This window comes from Aythya fuligula, chromosome 1, assembly GCF_009819795.1.
Source record: "Aythya fuligula isolate bAytFul2 chromosome 1, bAytFul2.pri, whole genome shotgun sequence".
Lineage (NCBI taxonomy): Eukaryota > Metazoa > Chordata > Aves > Anseriformes > Anatidae > Aythya > Aythya fuligula.
The window spans coordinates 166,366,003-166,382,089 of record NC_045559.1 but is presented as its reverse complement, the minus strand read 5'-3'; the positions used below and the strand labels follow the sequence as shown (position 1 = coordinate 166,382,089).

General features: G+C 40.6%; 1 protein-coding gene across 1 annotated transcript in view; it reads right to left on the bottom strand.

The window, feature by feature from the left end:
- KLHL1 (kelch like family member 1) overlaps nucleotides 1-13,903 on the bottom strand; it is a 234,593-nt gene extending 220,690 nt beyond the window's left edge. Inside the window, exon 1 of the mRNA XM_032208096.1 lies at nucleotides 13,419-13,903. Coding sequence (XP_032063987.1) covers nucleotides 13,419-13,903 — 485 coding nt within the window. The remainder of the gene's footprint in view (nucleotides 1-13,418) is intronic.
- Nucleotides 13,904-16,087: the final 2,184 nt, after the last annotated feature.

Genomic DNA, 16,087 nt, shown 5'->3' with positions numbered 1-16,087 from the left:
TACTGAAACAATTTCCAAAAATTACTCCCATTAACTTAAGATACTAAGGACTATTTATTCCATTTTCTTTCCTTCCATCTACCTTTCTTTCTCCTGTCTCCTTCCTTGTTAGAAATCATATTTTAAAGTTGTGCTTACTATTGCTACTTTATTATTATTATTTCTTTTGAGGTATTTTTATTCTGAACTTCAGAATCAGTATAAAAATTAGGTTATCACTGGGAATAAATTGATAATAAAGTTTTTTTGTTCTCTAGATACCCAGTACCCTGATCTAGTGGAAGAAGATGGGGAGCAGATTGTGGCCCTCGCAATCCATGAGGAAATAGCTGGTGACCTGCTACAGCACTTAGATGTATGCAAGTCAATGGGGCTGGATAGGATCCACCCGAGGGTGCAGAGAGAACTGGCAGAAAAACTGGCCAAGCCGCTTTCCATCATTTATTAGCAGTCCTGGCTATCAGGGGAGGTCCCATTTGACTGGTGGCTAGCAAAAGTGACACCCATCTACAAGAAGGGCCGGAGGGTGGACCAGGGAAACTATAGGCCTGTCAGTTTGACCTCAGTGCCAGGGAAGTTCATCGAGCAGATTATCTTGAGTGTCATCACACGGCACTTGCACGGCAAGCAGGCGATCAGGCCCAGTCAGCATGGGTTTATGAAAGCCAGATCCTGCTTGACGAACCTGATCTTCTGTGACAAAGTGACAAGTTTGGTGGATGAGGGAAAGGCTGTGGATGTGGTCTACCTTGACTTCAGCAAGGCTTTTGACACTGTTTCCCACAGCATTCTCCTCAAGAAACTGGCTGCTCTTGGCTTGGACTGGCATACGCTTCATTGGGTTAGAAACTGTCTGGGAAGCCGGGCCCAAAGAGTTGTGGTGAATGGAGTCAAATCCAGTTGGAGGCCAGTCACTAGTGGAGTCTCCCAGGGCTCAGTACTAGAACCAGTTCTCTTTAATACCTTTATCAATGATGTGGATGAGGGGATCGAGTTCACCCTCAATAAGTTTGCAGGCAACACCAAGTTAGGTACGTGTGTTGATCTGTTCAAGGGTAGGAAGGCTCTGCAGGAGGATCAGGATAGGCTCTACTGATGGGCTGAGGGCAACTGTACGAGGTTCAACAAGGCCAAGTGCCAGGTCCTGCATGTGGGGCACAACAATCCCAAGCAGCGCTACATGCTGAGAGATGAGTGGTTGGAAAGATGCCTGGCAGAGAAGGACCTGGGAGTATTGGTGGATAGTCGGCTGAATATGAGCCAGCAGTGTGCTCAGATGGCCAAGAAGGCCAACAGCATCCTGGCTTGTATAAGAAGCAGTGTGGCCAGCAGGGCTAGGGAAGTGATCATCCCCCTGTACTAGGCTCTGGTGAGGCTGCACCTCGAGTACTGTGTTCAGTTTTGGGCCCCTCGCTACAAGAAGGACATCGAGGTGCTCGAGCGAGTCCAGAGAAGGGCGACGAAGCTGGTGAGGGGTCTGGAGAGCAAGTCCTATGAGGAGTGGCTGAAGGAGCTGGGCTTGTTCAGCCTGGAAAAGAGGATGCTCAAGGGTGACCTTATTGCACTCTACAGGTACATTAAAGGAGGCTGTAGAGAGGTGGGGGTTGGCCTGTTCTCCCATGTGCCTGGTGACAGGATGAGGGGGAATGGGCTAAAGTTGCGCCAGGGGTGTTTTAGGTTGGATATTAGGAAGAACTTCTTTACTGAGAGTGTTGTGAGGCATTGGAATGGGCTGCCCAGGAAAGTGGTGGAGTCACCATCCCTGGAGGTCTTTAGAAGACGTTTATATGTAGAGCATCACACAAAAATTCAACTACAGTAAATAGAGCCAACAGATGTTATGCATGGAAGTTGTACATGATGAGTACATGTTGTACATGATGAGTGTATATGTACTATAAGATTCTGTGAGAAATCTTTTTGTAAAAGGAACCTTTCAGTCATTCAGAAATGACCATAATTGCACGCATAAAACTTGTAACAGGATATTTGGAGATGAATAACGAATGGATGTATACTAATGTTATTCCAGATTCCAGTTTATAAGAAGAGAAATAACAAGAAATTTGAGAAAAAGTGGTGAACCAGATCAACCTGAAGTCATGGATTAGTGACTCACCTAACCTGTCTAAAACATAAAAAGATCTTCTATCTCTGTATACAGACATAAGTCTAAGAACAGCAAGTTGTGTATGTGAAGTTTGTGGCACATACTCTTGCAAATACAGATGCACCTTTTGCATATTTTCTCCATGTCTGCCCAAGAAATATAAATCAACTTCTATGCCCTGAAAGAACTTCATCAGTAAACTGTAAAATATTCTGAGACAGCTTCAACAAAAACACACAACAGAACAAACATGCATTATGTATGCATCCTGTATTTTCTCTCCTTATGTGTTTCTATACCCTATTTGTACAGTTGAAGAGTAGCAAGAAAGAATTAGGAGACAGAATAGGATTCAGCCCAAGGATTATATTCTAAAAAGACAATGTAAGTGCTTGAGTATACCTGTCTGGATTGAAGATCTGGTACATTTTGTTTGATTGTTTTAGGGGCTCCTCTTTGAGCTTTGCACAAAGCTACACTACATTAACAGCAACAAAAGATACCATGGGGTCAAAACAATGCTGCTTTTCCCATATGGTGGAGTGGGATTGAGAGCAAAAACAGATGACAGGCAAATCCAAGATTTCTAGAAGGTTGAACATTTTAGTGTTGGTAATACAAAGTAAAACAGAAAACTTGATTGATGCAGTCTAAAAAAGAATGAAGGCATTCCACATAGTGAACACAGGCACTATTAGGCATTAAGAAAGAAAATTCCTTAACTTGACAATCAATTCAGTGTGATAAAGAGTATTGGTTTAGATTCAATAAATAATTTTTAAGTGGCCATCTGTAAAAGACATTTATGTCCAAACTCATTTTGGGATAATGCCAAACATTGAAACAATGCCAAAGAATTAAATTAAAAAAAAATCTCTTTTCAATCAGATCTAATTGCAAATGTTTTATTTCTAATATTCAATTTTATGTAGCAACCTTAAGCAAATAATTCCAATAATGTCTGGTCTCTGCAGCCACCAGGCAGAGAGCACAAAGGCACAGGGATAGATGCTGCCCGAGCATTCTTTCATTATGATCACAGTTAATAAAGCTTCTGTATGACCTGTCTTAAATTCTACTTGCTTTTTTACATGCTTTGAGCCCTAATATTCCCCAAGAACTGCAAAGGACTGGAGAAAGAAGAAATAGGAAGTATGACTAAAACTGTGGTTTGGAAGAACAGGATACATATGATGATCACCTGTGATATTCTAAATGTGTATATATATGTATATATATTTATGACTATATAACTGTAGTGACAGTCTAAACTTATAGTAATCCTCACCACTGCTTGCACAAGTAGTCATTATTAAGTAGCAAAATCCTCAAAGTGAAATAGAATTTATAGAATTATATACATTGCAGATAACATTTCTTGTAGTTGATGAAATGAATGAAAACCACAGGGAAAAACAAGCTCATTAAATTGAAAATATGTGTTGTAATTTTCAGATAGACATGAAAACGAAATTTGGATAACCTTTGTTGTTGTTGTTGTTGTTGTTGTTGTTGTTGTTGTTTCTGAAATAAAATGCTTTCTTTCATTTCTTATTCTGCAGTACATTAGAGTGTTTTAGAAGTGTAAAAGATGTTTTAAACTGTTTACAGTTAAAATTAACAAAAATTAACATTTTAAAACTTATTTTAAAACTAAAGATTGAAAATAGTAAGACCTAAAAAATAATCATTTTAAGTAAAACATCTCTATGAAAAATCAAGATATTTTAATGTATTTGTGTTTGGCTTAAATTACTGGTACCTTTTAGTGACATCTCCTCCTGGACATCTCAGATTAATTTAGGACATTTCAGGTAATGCCACTATATTACAATGTAGCTGCTGAATGACGTCAATAAATTTAGATGTCTTAACTGCATGCTGAATATCTTTCTTAAAATTAAAAGATAAATCATGGAACTGATTCCCGAGTATATTGTTTTAAAGTCCTGGGAACAGCAATGTTTAGTTCTGGACCAATAAATGGTCATCGGTGATATCCAACAAGGGTACACAAGCAGAAAGTCCTGTTTAATGAACTCAATTTCCTTTTCCAAAAACATTACCCATCTAGTTGACCAAGAGAGACCAGCAGATGTAATCTTTTTGGATTTCAGCAAAGTCTTTGTCACCGTTTCTCACACTATCCTTCTGTCTAGCATACAGCTAGACAAATACATAATACAATGGGTGAACAACTGGCTGATAGGTCAGGCTCGAAGGGGTAAATCAGGCTAGTGGCTAGTGGCCAGTCACTGGCAGGGTTCTGCAGAGCTCCATTTTAGAGCCAGTTCTCTTTAATGTTTTCATAAATGATCTAGACACAGGACTCGAATACATACTAAGTAAGGTTGCAGATGATACCTGTGAACTTAGTCATATTGTCTAAACTTTTGGGCAGACCTGTGTTGTGCCAGGAGTTGGACTTGATGATCCTTATAGGCCCTTCCAACTCGGCATATTCTATGATTCTATGAGATGATACTACCTTAGGAGGAGTTGTTGACTCTGCTGAGGGTAGAGATACCTTGACAAATTAGGGAGATGGGCAATCACCAACCACATAAAGTTTAACAAGAGCAAGTGCGGGATTCCACACCTGGGAAAGGGCATCCCTGGATATACATATGGGCTAGGGGACAAGAGGATGGAAAGCAGACCCGTGGAATGGGATCTGGGGATTCTGGTCAACAGCAGGTTGACTATGAGTCAACTGTGTGCCCTGGCAGCCTGGCAGTATCCTGGGGTGCATCAAGCATAGCATTGCTAGCCAGTTGAGGGAAGTGATTGTCCAGCTCTACTCAGCATTGATGGGGCCTCACCTCCAATACTGTGTGCAGTTTGAGGCACTACAATATAAGGACACAAAACTATTAGAGAGTATCCAAAGGAGGACAACAAAGATGGTGAAAGGTCTAGAAGGCAAGATGTGTGAGGAACACCTGAAGTCAATCGTTAGCAGAACTGCCACCCTGGACTTTCAGAAGGCAGACTTTGGCCTGTTTAGGAGACTGGTTGGCAGAGTTGCATGGGAGAAGCAGTCTTGAAGGGTAAAAAGAGTCCAGGAAGGCTGGACACTCTTCAAGAAAGAAATCCTAAAGACACAGGTCCCCCACATGCCAAAAGATGAGCTAGCATGGAAGAAGACTGGCCTGGCTGAACAGAGAGCTGTAGCTAGAGCTCAGAAAGAAAAGGAGAGTTTATGACCTTTGGAAGAAAGGGTGGGGTACTCAGGAAGACTATGAAGATGTTGTGAGGCTGTTCAGAGAGAAAATTAGAAGAGTCAAATCCCAGCTGGAGGTCAGTAGTCCAACTGGCTACTGCTGTTAAAGACATTAAATAATGTTTTTTATAAATACATAAACAAGAAAAGAACTAAAGAGGATCTCCATCCTCTGCTGGATGTGGGGGGAAACACAGTGAGGAAAAGGCTGAGGTACTTAAAGCCTTCTCTGCTTCACTTTTTAGCAGCAAGAGCAGTTGTTCTCCGGGTACTCAGTCCCCTGAGCTGGTAGATAGGGTCAGGGAGCGGAATGAAGCCCTCATAATCCATGAAGAAATGGTATATGACCTGCTAAACCACTTAGATGTATGCAAGTCTATGGGCCCAAGAGTACTGATGGGGCTGGCGGAAGCACTTGCCAAGCCACTTTCTATCATTTATCAGCAGTCCTGGCTATCAGGGGAGGTCCCAGTCGAATGATGGCTAGCAAATGTGACAAAAGAAGAGCTAGAAGGAGGATCTGGAGAGCTACCGGCCTGTCAGTCTGACCTCGGTGCTAGGGAAGCTAATGAAGCAGATTATCTTGAGTACCATCATGCAGTACTTACAGGACAACCAAGGGATCAGGCCCAGTCAACATGGGTTTATGAAAGGCAGGTCCTGTTTGATGAACTAGAGCTCCTTCAAAAAGGTGACACACTCAGTGCATGAGGGAAAGGCTCTGGATGTGTTCTACCTAGATGTCAGTAAGGCTTTTGACACCATTTCCAACAGCATTCTCCTGAAGAAGCTGACTGCTCAAGGCTTGAATGCATGTATGCTTTGGTGTAGCAAGGTGGGGATTGGACACTTCTCCTAAGCACCAAGTGATGAGGAGAAATGGCCTCAAGTTTTGCTGTGGAAGGTTTCGGTTGGATTTAAGGAACAAATTATTTACTGAAAGGGTTGTGCGGCATTGCAACAGGATGCCCTCGTAAGTGTTTGAGTCACCATCCCTGGAGGTCTTCAAGAAATGTGTAGATTTAGAACTTAGTAGCATGGTTTACTGGTGGATTTTAGTACGAAGTTAAAGGCTGGACTAGATGATCTTAGAGGTCTTTTCCAACCTGAATGATTCTATGATTCTATGATTCTTCATTCAGCTTAGAGAAGGCTGAGGTTTAACAACTGCAAACTTAACTGCAACCTCATGGCAGCCTACAGTTTCCTCACAAGGGAGAACGGAGGGGCAGTTACTGTTCTCTTTGGCAACTAGTGACAGCTAACTAGGGAACAGCATGAAGCTTTTTAGGGGTGGTTCTGACTGGGTATTACAAAATGGTTCTTCACTGAGAGGGCGACTGAGCACTGTAACAGGCTCCCCAAGGAAGCAGTCATGGCACTAAGCCTGTCAGAGTTCAAGAAGCATATGGACAACACTCTTAGACATATGCTTTAATTTTTAGTCAGTCCTCTGTGGAGATGGAATTGAGAATCCTTGAGGAGTTGGATCCTTGAGGGTCCCTTCCACCTCAGGATACTCTCTGATTCTATGAAAAATGTAATTTTATCCAATGCTTAAACTACGTAGACAATAGCAACAATAACTGTCAAGTCTTGATTTCTAGTGTATTTAGTGGGCTCATGTTTTAAAGCAGCACCCTTACATTTATTAGGATGAGGGATATGTTCTTTATTAATGCATGAAATCTAAGATTTAATTATATCTATCCTTTTAGAATAGTTTGAATTTGCAGTGTAGACTTCAGTTGATGTTCATTTTCTCAAGTTTATTTGAACATTAAACATTTAAATTGAACACTTAAATCTGAATTAGTCACTCTAGACTACTGTTACACTCAATGAAGAAAAAATGGGCATGTCTGGATGACAATTCCTCTTATTCTAAAATGGACATCTAAGAAAGAGATAAGATAAATCTGCATCACTGACAGAATGAATTACTCAAACTTAGGTGTCACACTGATCCATTAGATATAGCAAATGGGACCATCAACTTGGCAGCAATTCAGGAAACAGATCAGCAGAACATAGTAAAAGTGGGAGCTGGAAAAGAAACAGGAACTGGAATTCTGTTAGAATTCCATTAAAACTTTCAAAGGTGCTGAGAAATTTTCTGAAGGATACTGACATATGAAGAGTAGGAAAGGGTGTCAGAGAAGAAGAATGAGAGGTCTGATGTTAGTTGTTAAGGCACTAGAGGACAATTGGACTTTACAGACTTTAATTGGACTGTGTGAAAGCATCTAGGAAGGAATACAGGGAAGAATGGACAGTTTTGTGGCACAGTAAGTAACTTGGTGAGTAAACTTAAGAGGCAGATAACAAGATAAATCAGGAAAATCAAGTAGGACTATCTGCATAAAGAACTCAGGACTTGATAAGACAGTCAGAAAAAGGTCAAGACTGTGTAAAGGAGAGTAAGGCTAGGATAAGATCCAGAATGAGTACAAATAAGTATGACAAAATAGTTTAAAGAGGATGGAATAAATGGAAGTAAGTCTGGGAGTGACAAGAAGAAAAGTGCATGAGTGTGTGCTTGGCACTAAGACCTCAAATGAAGGAAAAAATTTTTAGGACTTGCTATCCCTTCAACTGTTGTATCCCCAAATCTTTTACAAAGAGGGTACACAGTCACCATTGTAATTATCCACACAAATAAGAACTTCCATTTACTACCAGTTATTTTACTGGTTCAAGTGGCAATAAGATATAGAGAGAATCCTCAAGTTTCGGACCTGCATCCTAGTGGAGGACAAAAGAAATAGCAACACATGAAGTGACTTTTCTGCGCTGTTCCATTTTTTTCTAAAACCAAGACAAAACCAGCCAACCAACCAACTAAACCTATTTAAAAACCTACATTAGAAATGCTGTTCTTAATGTAGCAAAGACAAAGATTTCAAAGTTAGAAAATTCCAGAGCTAGATTGTCCTTGTCACCTTATTTTAATTCCATCTGTGCATAGAGTCTTTAGCTGTATGATCATGAACTATTTTGATCAGATACTATTGCATGATATGCACAGGACATAAGTCCTCTGAGAATAAATCAGAACTGTGGATTTAAAAAGTCTGTGGTGTGTGGTACATCTGAAACCTGTCCTTTTTGTTGTCAAAGTCAAAAGTAGAACTGTAGAAATAAAGAAGTTATATAACTATTTAAAAAAAGTTTCATAACTGAGGTGAAAAGCAGTTTTGTGGTTAAGGCAAATTAATTATTCTCTTCTGATTCTGCAACCTAGAAATGCAGAGTTCTGTGTTATATATTCCAGCCCAAGCGCTAAATTATATTCTGAAAAAAAAATAAAAAATTCTATATGAGACAACAAAATCAACAGAAAATGTGAGTACCTGTAAGTTTAACATTTATGGTATGTAACTCTAGGATATGGCTATCACAGTAGAATCCACAGTTAATATTTCAGTATCTAAAGAATACCAAGTGGACAGAACCTCAGAATGGCCATTGCCATTTTTGGTTAAGAACATTCTAAAGGTGTGACGGCTCATAGGATAGACTAAGAAATAGGAAGGTGTGATTCCCCTTTTTTTGTAAACTCAGGTACCCAAGTCCAAGCGGTAAGCAGGAAACTATATTTGCATATCTAGATGTATCTGTACTTAGATGCATGTACATTATTATATCGAGTAATTACAGTGTAAACTCTGATGATGATTTTATCTAAAGTTCATACAATCATCACAATATTTTCTCATGATATTAGAAAACTGCACTGAAATTCTTCTTTACCCAGACAGGTTTCAAACTTATAACTTTCTACAGCAACATGCTAACCACAAGATTGTAGAGTGCTAAGAGAAATGGAGCTACTCTTGGAAGTGGAAGAGAAAAAAGGCAAAAAGCAGGCGAGATTTGTGGGATCAGTACAGAAAGATACAAAAGAAATGCTTATCTAGATAGTCTTGATTTCACAGTTTAAAAATATACATTTATGTTTCTGATTCTACTCTGATCTACTCTGTTTCTTAAATAATTATTTAATTTTAAAAATAGTTGTGAAACAGACTGATAAACTTAGATTTTGAATTGCAGAGTTAAAGTTTAATTTACAAAATTACTTACAAAATTACACTTTTTAACATTTTGGACTCCCATTTATACTGAATTCTTTATTTTCCATTGTCAATTTCAACAGAAATAGTTGTAAATGCTCTTCCGTCATGACTTTTTCTAGTGAAACAAGATATGGGTTTGAAACTTTTATTTGTAAAGAGGGCACAGAGATCAGCTCTTTCAATTCCTAATTTTTAGCATGCTATTATATGGCGTATAATAGTGGGAGGACTTGCCACCTTCACTCAGAAGTTTTATTTTCAAATACCTGTACATTTTATGAAAGACTTCTGTACTGTCAGTGATTGTTTTATGTAGGCTTGACATATCTAGTGTATCCTTCCTGCAGCTGTCTCAAACTAAATGTTAATTGAATCCTGTGTTCCTCATTCCTCTTCAGTCAGAGAAGTCTGGAACTGGTCTACATAAGTGCTGATCACTTTCAAGTAAGAAAACAGAAAGTAGTAAGAGAAAAATGTTATGTGCTCTAAAGCCAGCAATTCAAGTTTTTGCTTTGTGGCTGCTTCTGTTGGTATTGGTGGTGGTCTTGCTTTGTTTTGGTTTTATTTGTTTTTGTTTTTTTCTATGTTTCACTTGCCCACTGTAAAATAAAGAGATAGTAAAGACAAACCCATTAACAGTTTGTGAGGCACATAGCAAGTGTTGTGGTGAACAGTACTGAGGGCTCATGAGTCATCACATAAAAGGTTTGGACGGTGTAAAGTAAGTGTAAAGTATCCTACCATTCACCAATCAAGGAGGAAAGAAAACACTGACCACTTGATTATTAAATGAGTACAGTTCATTTTGTGGATTGATTAATAGATCTTATGAAAAAACATGATCATGTAAAAACTCCGTCATAAACACATGTGTAGCTCATGGCTACACAGGAAGTATTGGCACTCATATTTTCCAAGCTTTGTCAGGTTGATTTATAAATCTGAATTGCAAATCCATTGTATGGATTATTTTTTCCTGACAGCTTTTTCTTATATAATTAAGATCAAAATAGAATCTATGCTTGGATATCTACTGTAGTCATTTTAAAATTTGACATGCAAACTCTGAAACAATTTGATATGTAAGCTTTCCAGCAATTTCAAACAATGAAACAACGTTTAAATGATAATTGTTCACTGTAAAACATTTATTTTTGAATACAATATACAATGTAGACCATTTATGTTAGTACTTTATATCATGCACAATGATATAAAGTCTTAATGCCAATGGGACAATCCACACAATGTTATGTGGATTGCACATTGTGCATAGAAGTATCTGTAAAATCAACCTGACAAGATGTTCTTTAGAAGTGTACCAAAACAAATACATAAACTACAATGTATTATTACCCAACCATGCTATCCTGTAACATCTCCCAAAAAATTAAAAGTAAAATTCAGAATTCAAGATCATTCAGCTGTTTATCTTAGATGTGAGAAACTTAGATGTGATAAACTAACTACCAATCCACAAATAGCCCCAAACAGGGTTCTGCACATGATATAGGATGAAAAAAAAAATGATTCCACTACAGAATTCTTGTCTTGAGCAGAGGGGAGCAACCAGAAAAACTTGTCTGGGGATTTAAAAAAAAAAAAAAAAAAAAAAAAAAAAAGGGCATTTGCACTTGTAGGTAGTTATTAAAAGTAGAAGTAGCAATAAATAGATTATTCCAAGGCATCAAAACATAAAACCAAAGCCTTCCTGTTCCTCATGTTATATACTACCACTGCTATACTCCCAGAGGACTCCTGCTCATGTCTGAAATATTGTGGATATGTTCCATGCTATAACATATTTGAGCTGAATTCTCACTGTTTTTTCACAAAACAAAAATGCTGCTTTCCCAACAGTCCTAATGTTTTAAAGTAGTTGTAAAATGTGTTCAGGACAAAATACCAAGGGGAGCCATGAGCTAACGATTTTATACTAAGTGTTCCAAAAAATGCAGGTATTTGTCTGTAGTCTTGCTGGAAGTTCAAAAATTTTGGCTCTTTGTGCATTTAGTAATATCTCATTCAAAACTGAACTGAAGTTTATATATTTTACATATATATATATTATATTTATGTATAGCCATATTGAAGTAAAAATTTGGCATTATTTATGAAAAAGACTAATTTCTACAGAGTGATGGAGATGTAAATTGTTGGGGTGTAAGAAAATTTTTAGACCACTGAACTTTTATGGAATCACGTACTGGACACTCAAGTACAGAACTGACATTTTTGCAGTATTTGACCATCTCTCACCATAGCATTCAAAACTGCAGGTAAACTAAACGATTTTGGATGGAAAAAGAGAAGGGAAAGTCTCAGACTGTAAACTAAATATTCTCATATTTCAAACCCTGACATTTTTATTAATAATAAAATGTTACCATCATTATTCTGAATTTAAACAAATTTTAGCATATGACCTCAAAAAGACTAGGAGCTACAGATGACGAGATGTGTTGTTTCACCACCAATGAATGAAAAGTGTGGAAGAAACAGACTATAAAAAAACAAAAGCAGTAAAAGTAAATTGGATATATAGTAGCATCGAGTACATATGCGATGTGGAAATTCATTCTAGCAAGTCAACCTTTATGGCCAAATTAAGTAGTGCCATTTAATTTCAGTAAGCTTCTGCCAATATAACAATCTTCAAAGACTCTTAGATCAGCAATGCACCCAAAATAAAAAGAAAAATAGATTATATTTGTGCCAGTTTTTAATCTCTTCTATTCTTTTCAGAAACCCTGGAGAAAATTTGCTTTTCACCTGTCTTTATAGTGTATCTTGATAACATTTTATATTAATTCATATATCAGCATCTATCTTCTTGTTTAGAATAACTTCCAATGGTTATGAAAACTAGCGTAACTTTTTATTTTAAAATGTAAATTTTGAATTGTAAATTATCAGCTATAGTAAAATGTAAATTTTGAATTGTAAATTATCAGCTATTCTATATTTTTTAAATGGTGTAGATTCTATGAAAATAACTACTCTGATAAAGCAATTAAGAATATATGCTTTAGAATATATTCCCTACTGCTCAACTTTGGTCTTTAAAAAAAATTAACATAGGCGAAGTTGGATGTACATGTATGTATATGTATAGCTATGTTAATCCAAACAAATACATGGTGTTGTCTCTTTACCTAATAAAGTATTTGATAGAGTAAACTTTGCTTTCAATAAGAAGAACATACATTGTGGCTTAAGAATGCCAGGTGTCTCATTTCAGTTTATAAACATGACTGCATATTTACCTCCCACAGAAAAAGTAATAAATGACAAGCTAAATGAAATTTAAATTATTTTAACAATGGGGAGATGGGGGCAGGCAGAATTAAACCAGTGAAAAGTTTATTGTTCTCCAGAATTATTATCTGTATTATAGCATTTCTGGAAACTCTGTCTGAGATACATTTCCCTTTTCTGTTGACTTTAATTTCTTTTTATGCTGAGGAGGGCAGGGTGACCGAGAAGGCGAAGCAGCTCAAGATTCAAGGAACTTCCAAATGAAACAACCAGGTGCTGGATGTGACTTGCTGGCTTTTGCATCTCCCCAGGTGTCACTGGGTTCATGACTCAAATTCTCATTTTTCTCTGTCACAATTTAGCTTAATTTCCCAGATGTTCCCTAACATCTCGGCACCCTGACATCTCGGTACCTGGCGCTACTATTCCTCTGAACTTCTGACAAAGTTGGGTGCTGAGAGCTCACCACCCCCGGGGCTCGGTGCGCTGTCCCGTCCCCCGAAGCACCCTTGGCACATGAGGGACCCTCTGTCCGCCCTCCCTCTCCATCACAAAGCCCCCAGCCCCCAAAACCCTGGGTCTGGAAGCCCAGGAGCCCTCCTCCCCCGGCTCCGACCACCCTCCTCCAACAACTCAAACTTTCCTCCGTGTGCCCCCGGCCCCCTCACTCCTCCCGGACGGCACCGGCCGCCCCCCATCGGGCCCCCACCACCCTCCACCCCCCAAACCGCGGCAGCGCAGCCCCTACCTGCGCCCTCCTCCGTCACCTGTTGCCCGGCTGCCGCCATCCGCGCATCCCCCCGGCGCCTCCTCCCGCTCGGCCGGCGCCGGGGGCTTCTCGGGCTCCCGGGCGACCTCCATCCCGCCGGGCGCCGCCTCCGCCTCCTCCTCCTCTTCCTCCTCCAGGGACTCCACGTAGAAGACGGTGCGGGGCGGCGGAGGAGGAGGACCCGGCCCCGGCCCGTGCCCCCCGCCCGGCCGCGGCGTCCCGTTGGGCGGCCCGGCGGCGGTGGAGGAGGTTGAGGAGGGGGATTTCTTCCAGAAGGCGCTGCTGCCCCTCTCCTGGCTCTTCAGCAGGCGGCTCTGGCTCGGCCCCCAGTGCTCGAAGCTGCTGTCGGGCGGCAGGCAGCCTCCCCCCGCCGGGCCGCCCGCCGGCGAGGGGTGGCTGAACAGTTTCCAGCGGAGGCGCAGGATGTGCTTCACGTCGAAGTCTTTCCTGCCGGAGCCGGACATGGTGCCGAAGAGGGACTCAGGGCGGCCGGGCAGGGCCGGGAGGCGGCGGAGGATCGGAGGCTTCTTCGGGCAGAGCTGAGCCTGCAGGGCGAGGGGTGGTGGTGGGCGGCCGGAGGAGGGAGATGCGCGCACACAGGCAGCGCGGAGAGGGAGAGGGAGGATGGAGGGAGGGATGGAGGGAGCGATGCACAGAGCCGAGAGGAGGGGAGAGGCACCCAGCAGGGAAGGGAGAAGGAGAAAGGGAGCTGACGAGAATTTGCACGGCGATCGGTGGAAAGGGGAGGGGAGAGAGGCAGGAATGAGAGACACCTCTCAGGGGAGACAGGCACTTGCGGGTGAGAGATGCTGCAAAGGAGCGCTGATCTGATTAACGGGGGAGCGAGCGGAGCTACAGCCCGGAGAGGACCGGCGGCAGCAGCCGCGCCAGGAGGCAGGTGGCTCTTCCTCTGGCTCTTGGAGCTTCGTGACCGAGCGCCGCTGGAGAAGTCACCTGGAAGCCTCTCTCCACCTCCCGCCTCCCCATCCCATTTCTCAGGGGAGTCCCATGCTTGCGGCTATCTGCGATAGCAAAGCCAGAGAGCTGGCATGGGGTGAAAGCAGGGCTCCTTTATATATGCTTTACGTAGGAGGGGGAAAAAAATAATAATTAAAAAAATGCCAGTGAGGCTGTCAAGGTCCTCACTGTACAATTTTCTATCTGTCTCAGTGCCTCTAACCAAGCCGCCCCCTCCCCTGCATGTGACGCAGATGTGCTCTGGGGCCATCAGTGTGAAGACACAGAGGGAAAAAGATGCTTCAGTCTTCCTCATCTGAGTAAGTTGGCAGGTCGCTAATTGTCTGTCATAGCCTCCTGCTCCCCTCTCTCCAGCACCTTGTTTTGGTTCTGAGTCCACTATGTTATACTGGGAGAAAAAATAAAGGGAAACAAATGGAGCAGTAGCAGCAAACACAAGAGCATGAATCATAGGAGTACAAACTTAATGGACTGCATGCTGACTGGATGAGGTTACAGGTTAACAATTTATTCTGCAGGCTCCATTCATTAGCCTGTTGGCTCAGCGTTGCTTCACCAGTAGAAAACATTGGCTAGAGGGATGGTGCGTGAAACAGAAATAGCACTACACATCTGCTTCTTACCTTTTATATATGCTCTTAATGCAGTCTGACAGTGTTAAACCCAAGGGAGGCTCCTTCACAACAGAGAAATCTGCTTAGGAACATCTGCCCACTTGGGACGGATATCGCAAAGTATGCTGTGCATCTGGGATGTAATTACAGAATTAAAAGCTTCATGGTGAAATGTGGGAGAGGGGGATATAGGGGCAAAACTGAACTGCATATCATCGGCTGGTAGCATATGAAGATGTACAGAAAGTCTGCAATCCACCTGTACCTTAGAAAGTAGCATTTTAAAAGAAGATTTATACCTAGGAAAGTGAAAAAGAAGATTTACCCCTGGGAAAATGATGAAAAATATATATCTATATTCTCCTCAAGGTACTCTGCTTTGGTCTGCTTTACCCATGTACTTGTGAGCTATCCATTTGTTTATTATTATTATTATTTTATTATTTTTTTTTCTGATAGCTCTCTGTGAATTCAAGAAAAAAAAAGTTGAAAGAATTCTTTTCCTCAAGCTGGAATGTTTTAATTCCTCATTCGTAAAACATTACAGCTTTAAAAATCCTCCAGAGAAACCCAGAAGTCAAACATTAATTAACAATTTTATTACTGTTTTATTTAGTTTATCACAGAAGCTGTGCTTCTAGTTATAAACCAATATTAGGGTCTGTGTTTCAACTTTGATTAAGGTCTGTATTTAAGAGAACAAGAAATTCAGGACACAAAGTCCTACTTTCAAGGGAAGAAAAATTGCCACTGTGTATTTTAAATATTGATTTATGCCACAATAGCTGGACTGCAAACTCTCTAGTGCCTTGGTTCTGCTCTCAGTATTCAGTGCTAAAAAAAAAAAAAGACAAAAATCCTTCTAAAGCAAACAGAAGTGATGGTTCACTTTTATGTAAGAACTGATCTGAGTGAATATGTACTGCTTGGGAGAGCAGTAGGAAGAAAAGCATAAAAATTTTAATCTAGAATAGGACAGATGACTTTAATCATTTCAGAGACTTTAGAAATGCACCTCTTATGAAAATGTATGTGAAATCATCCATGAGTCCTGGT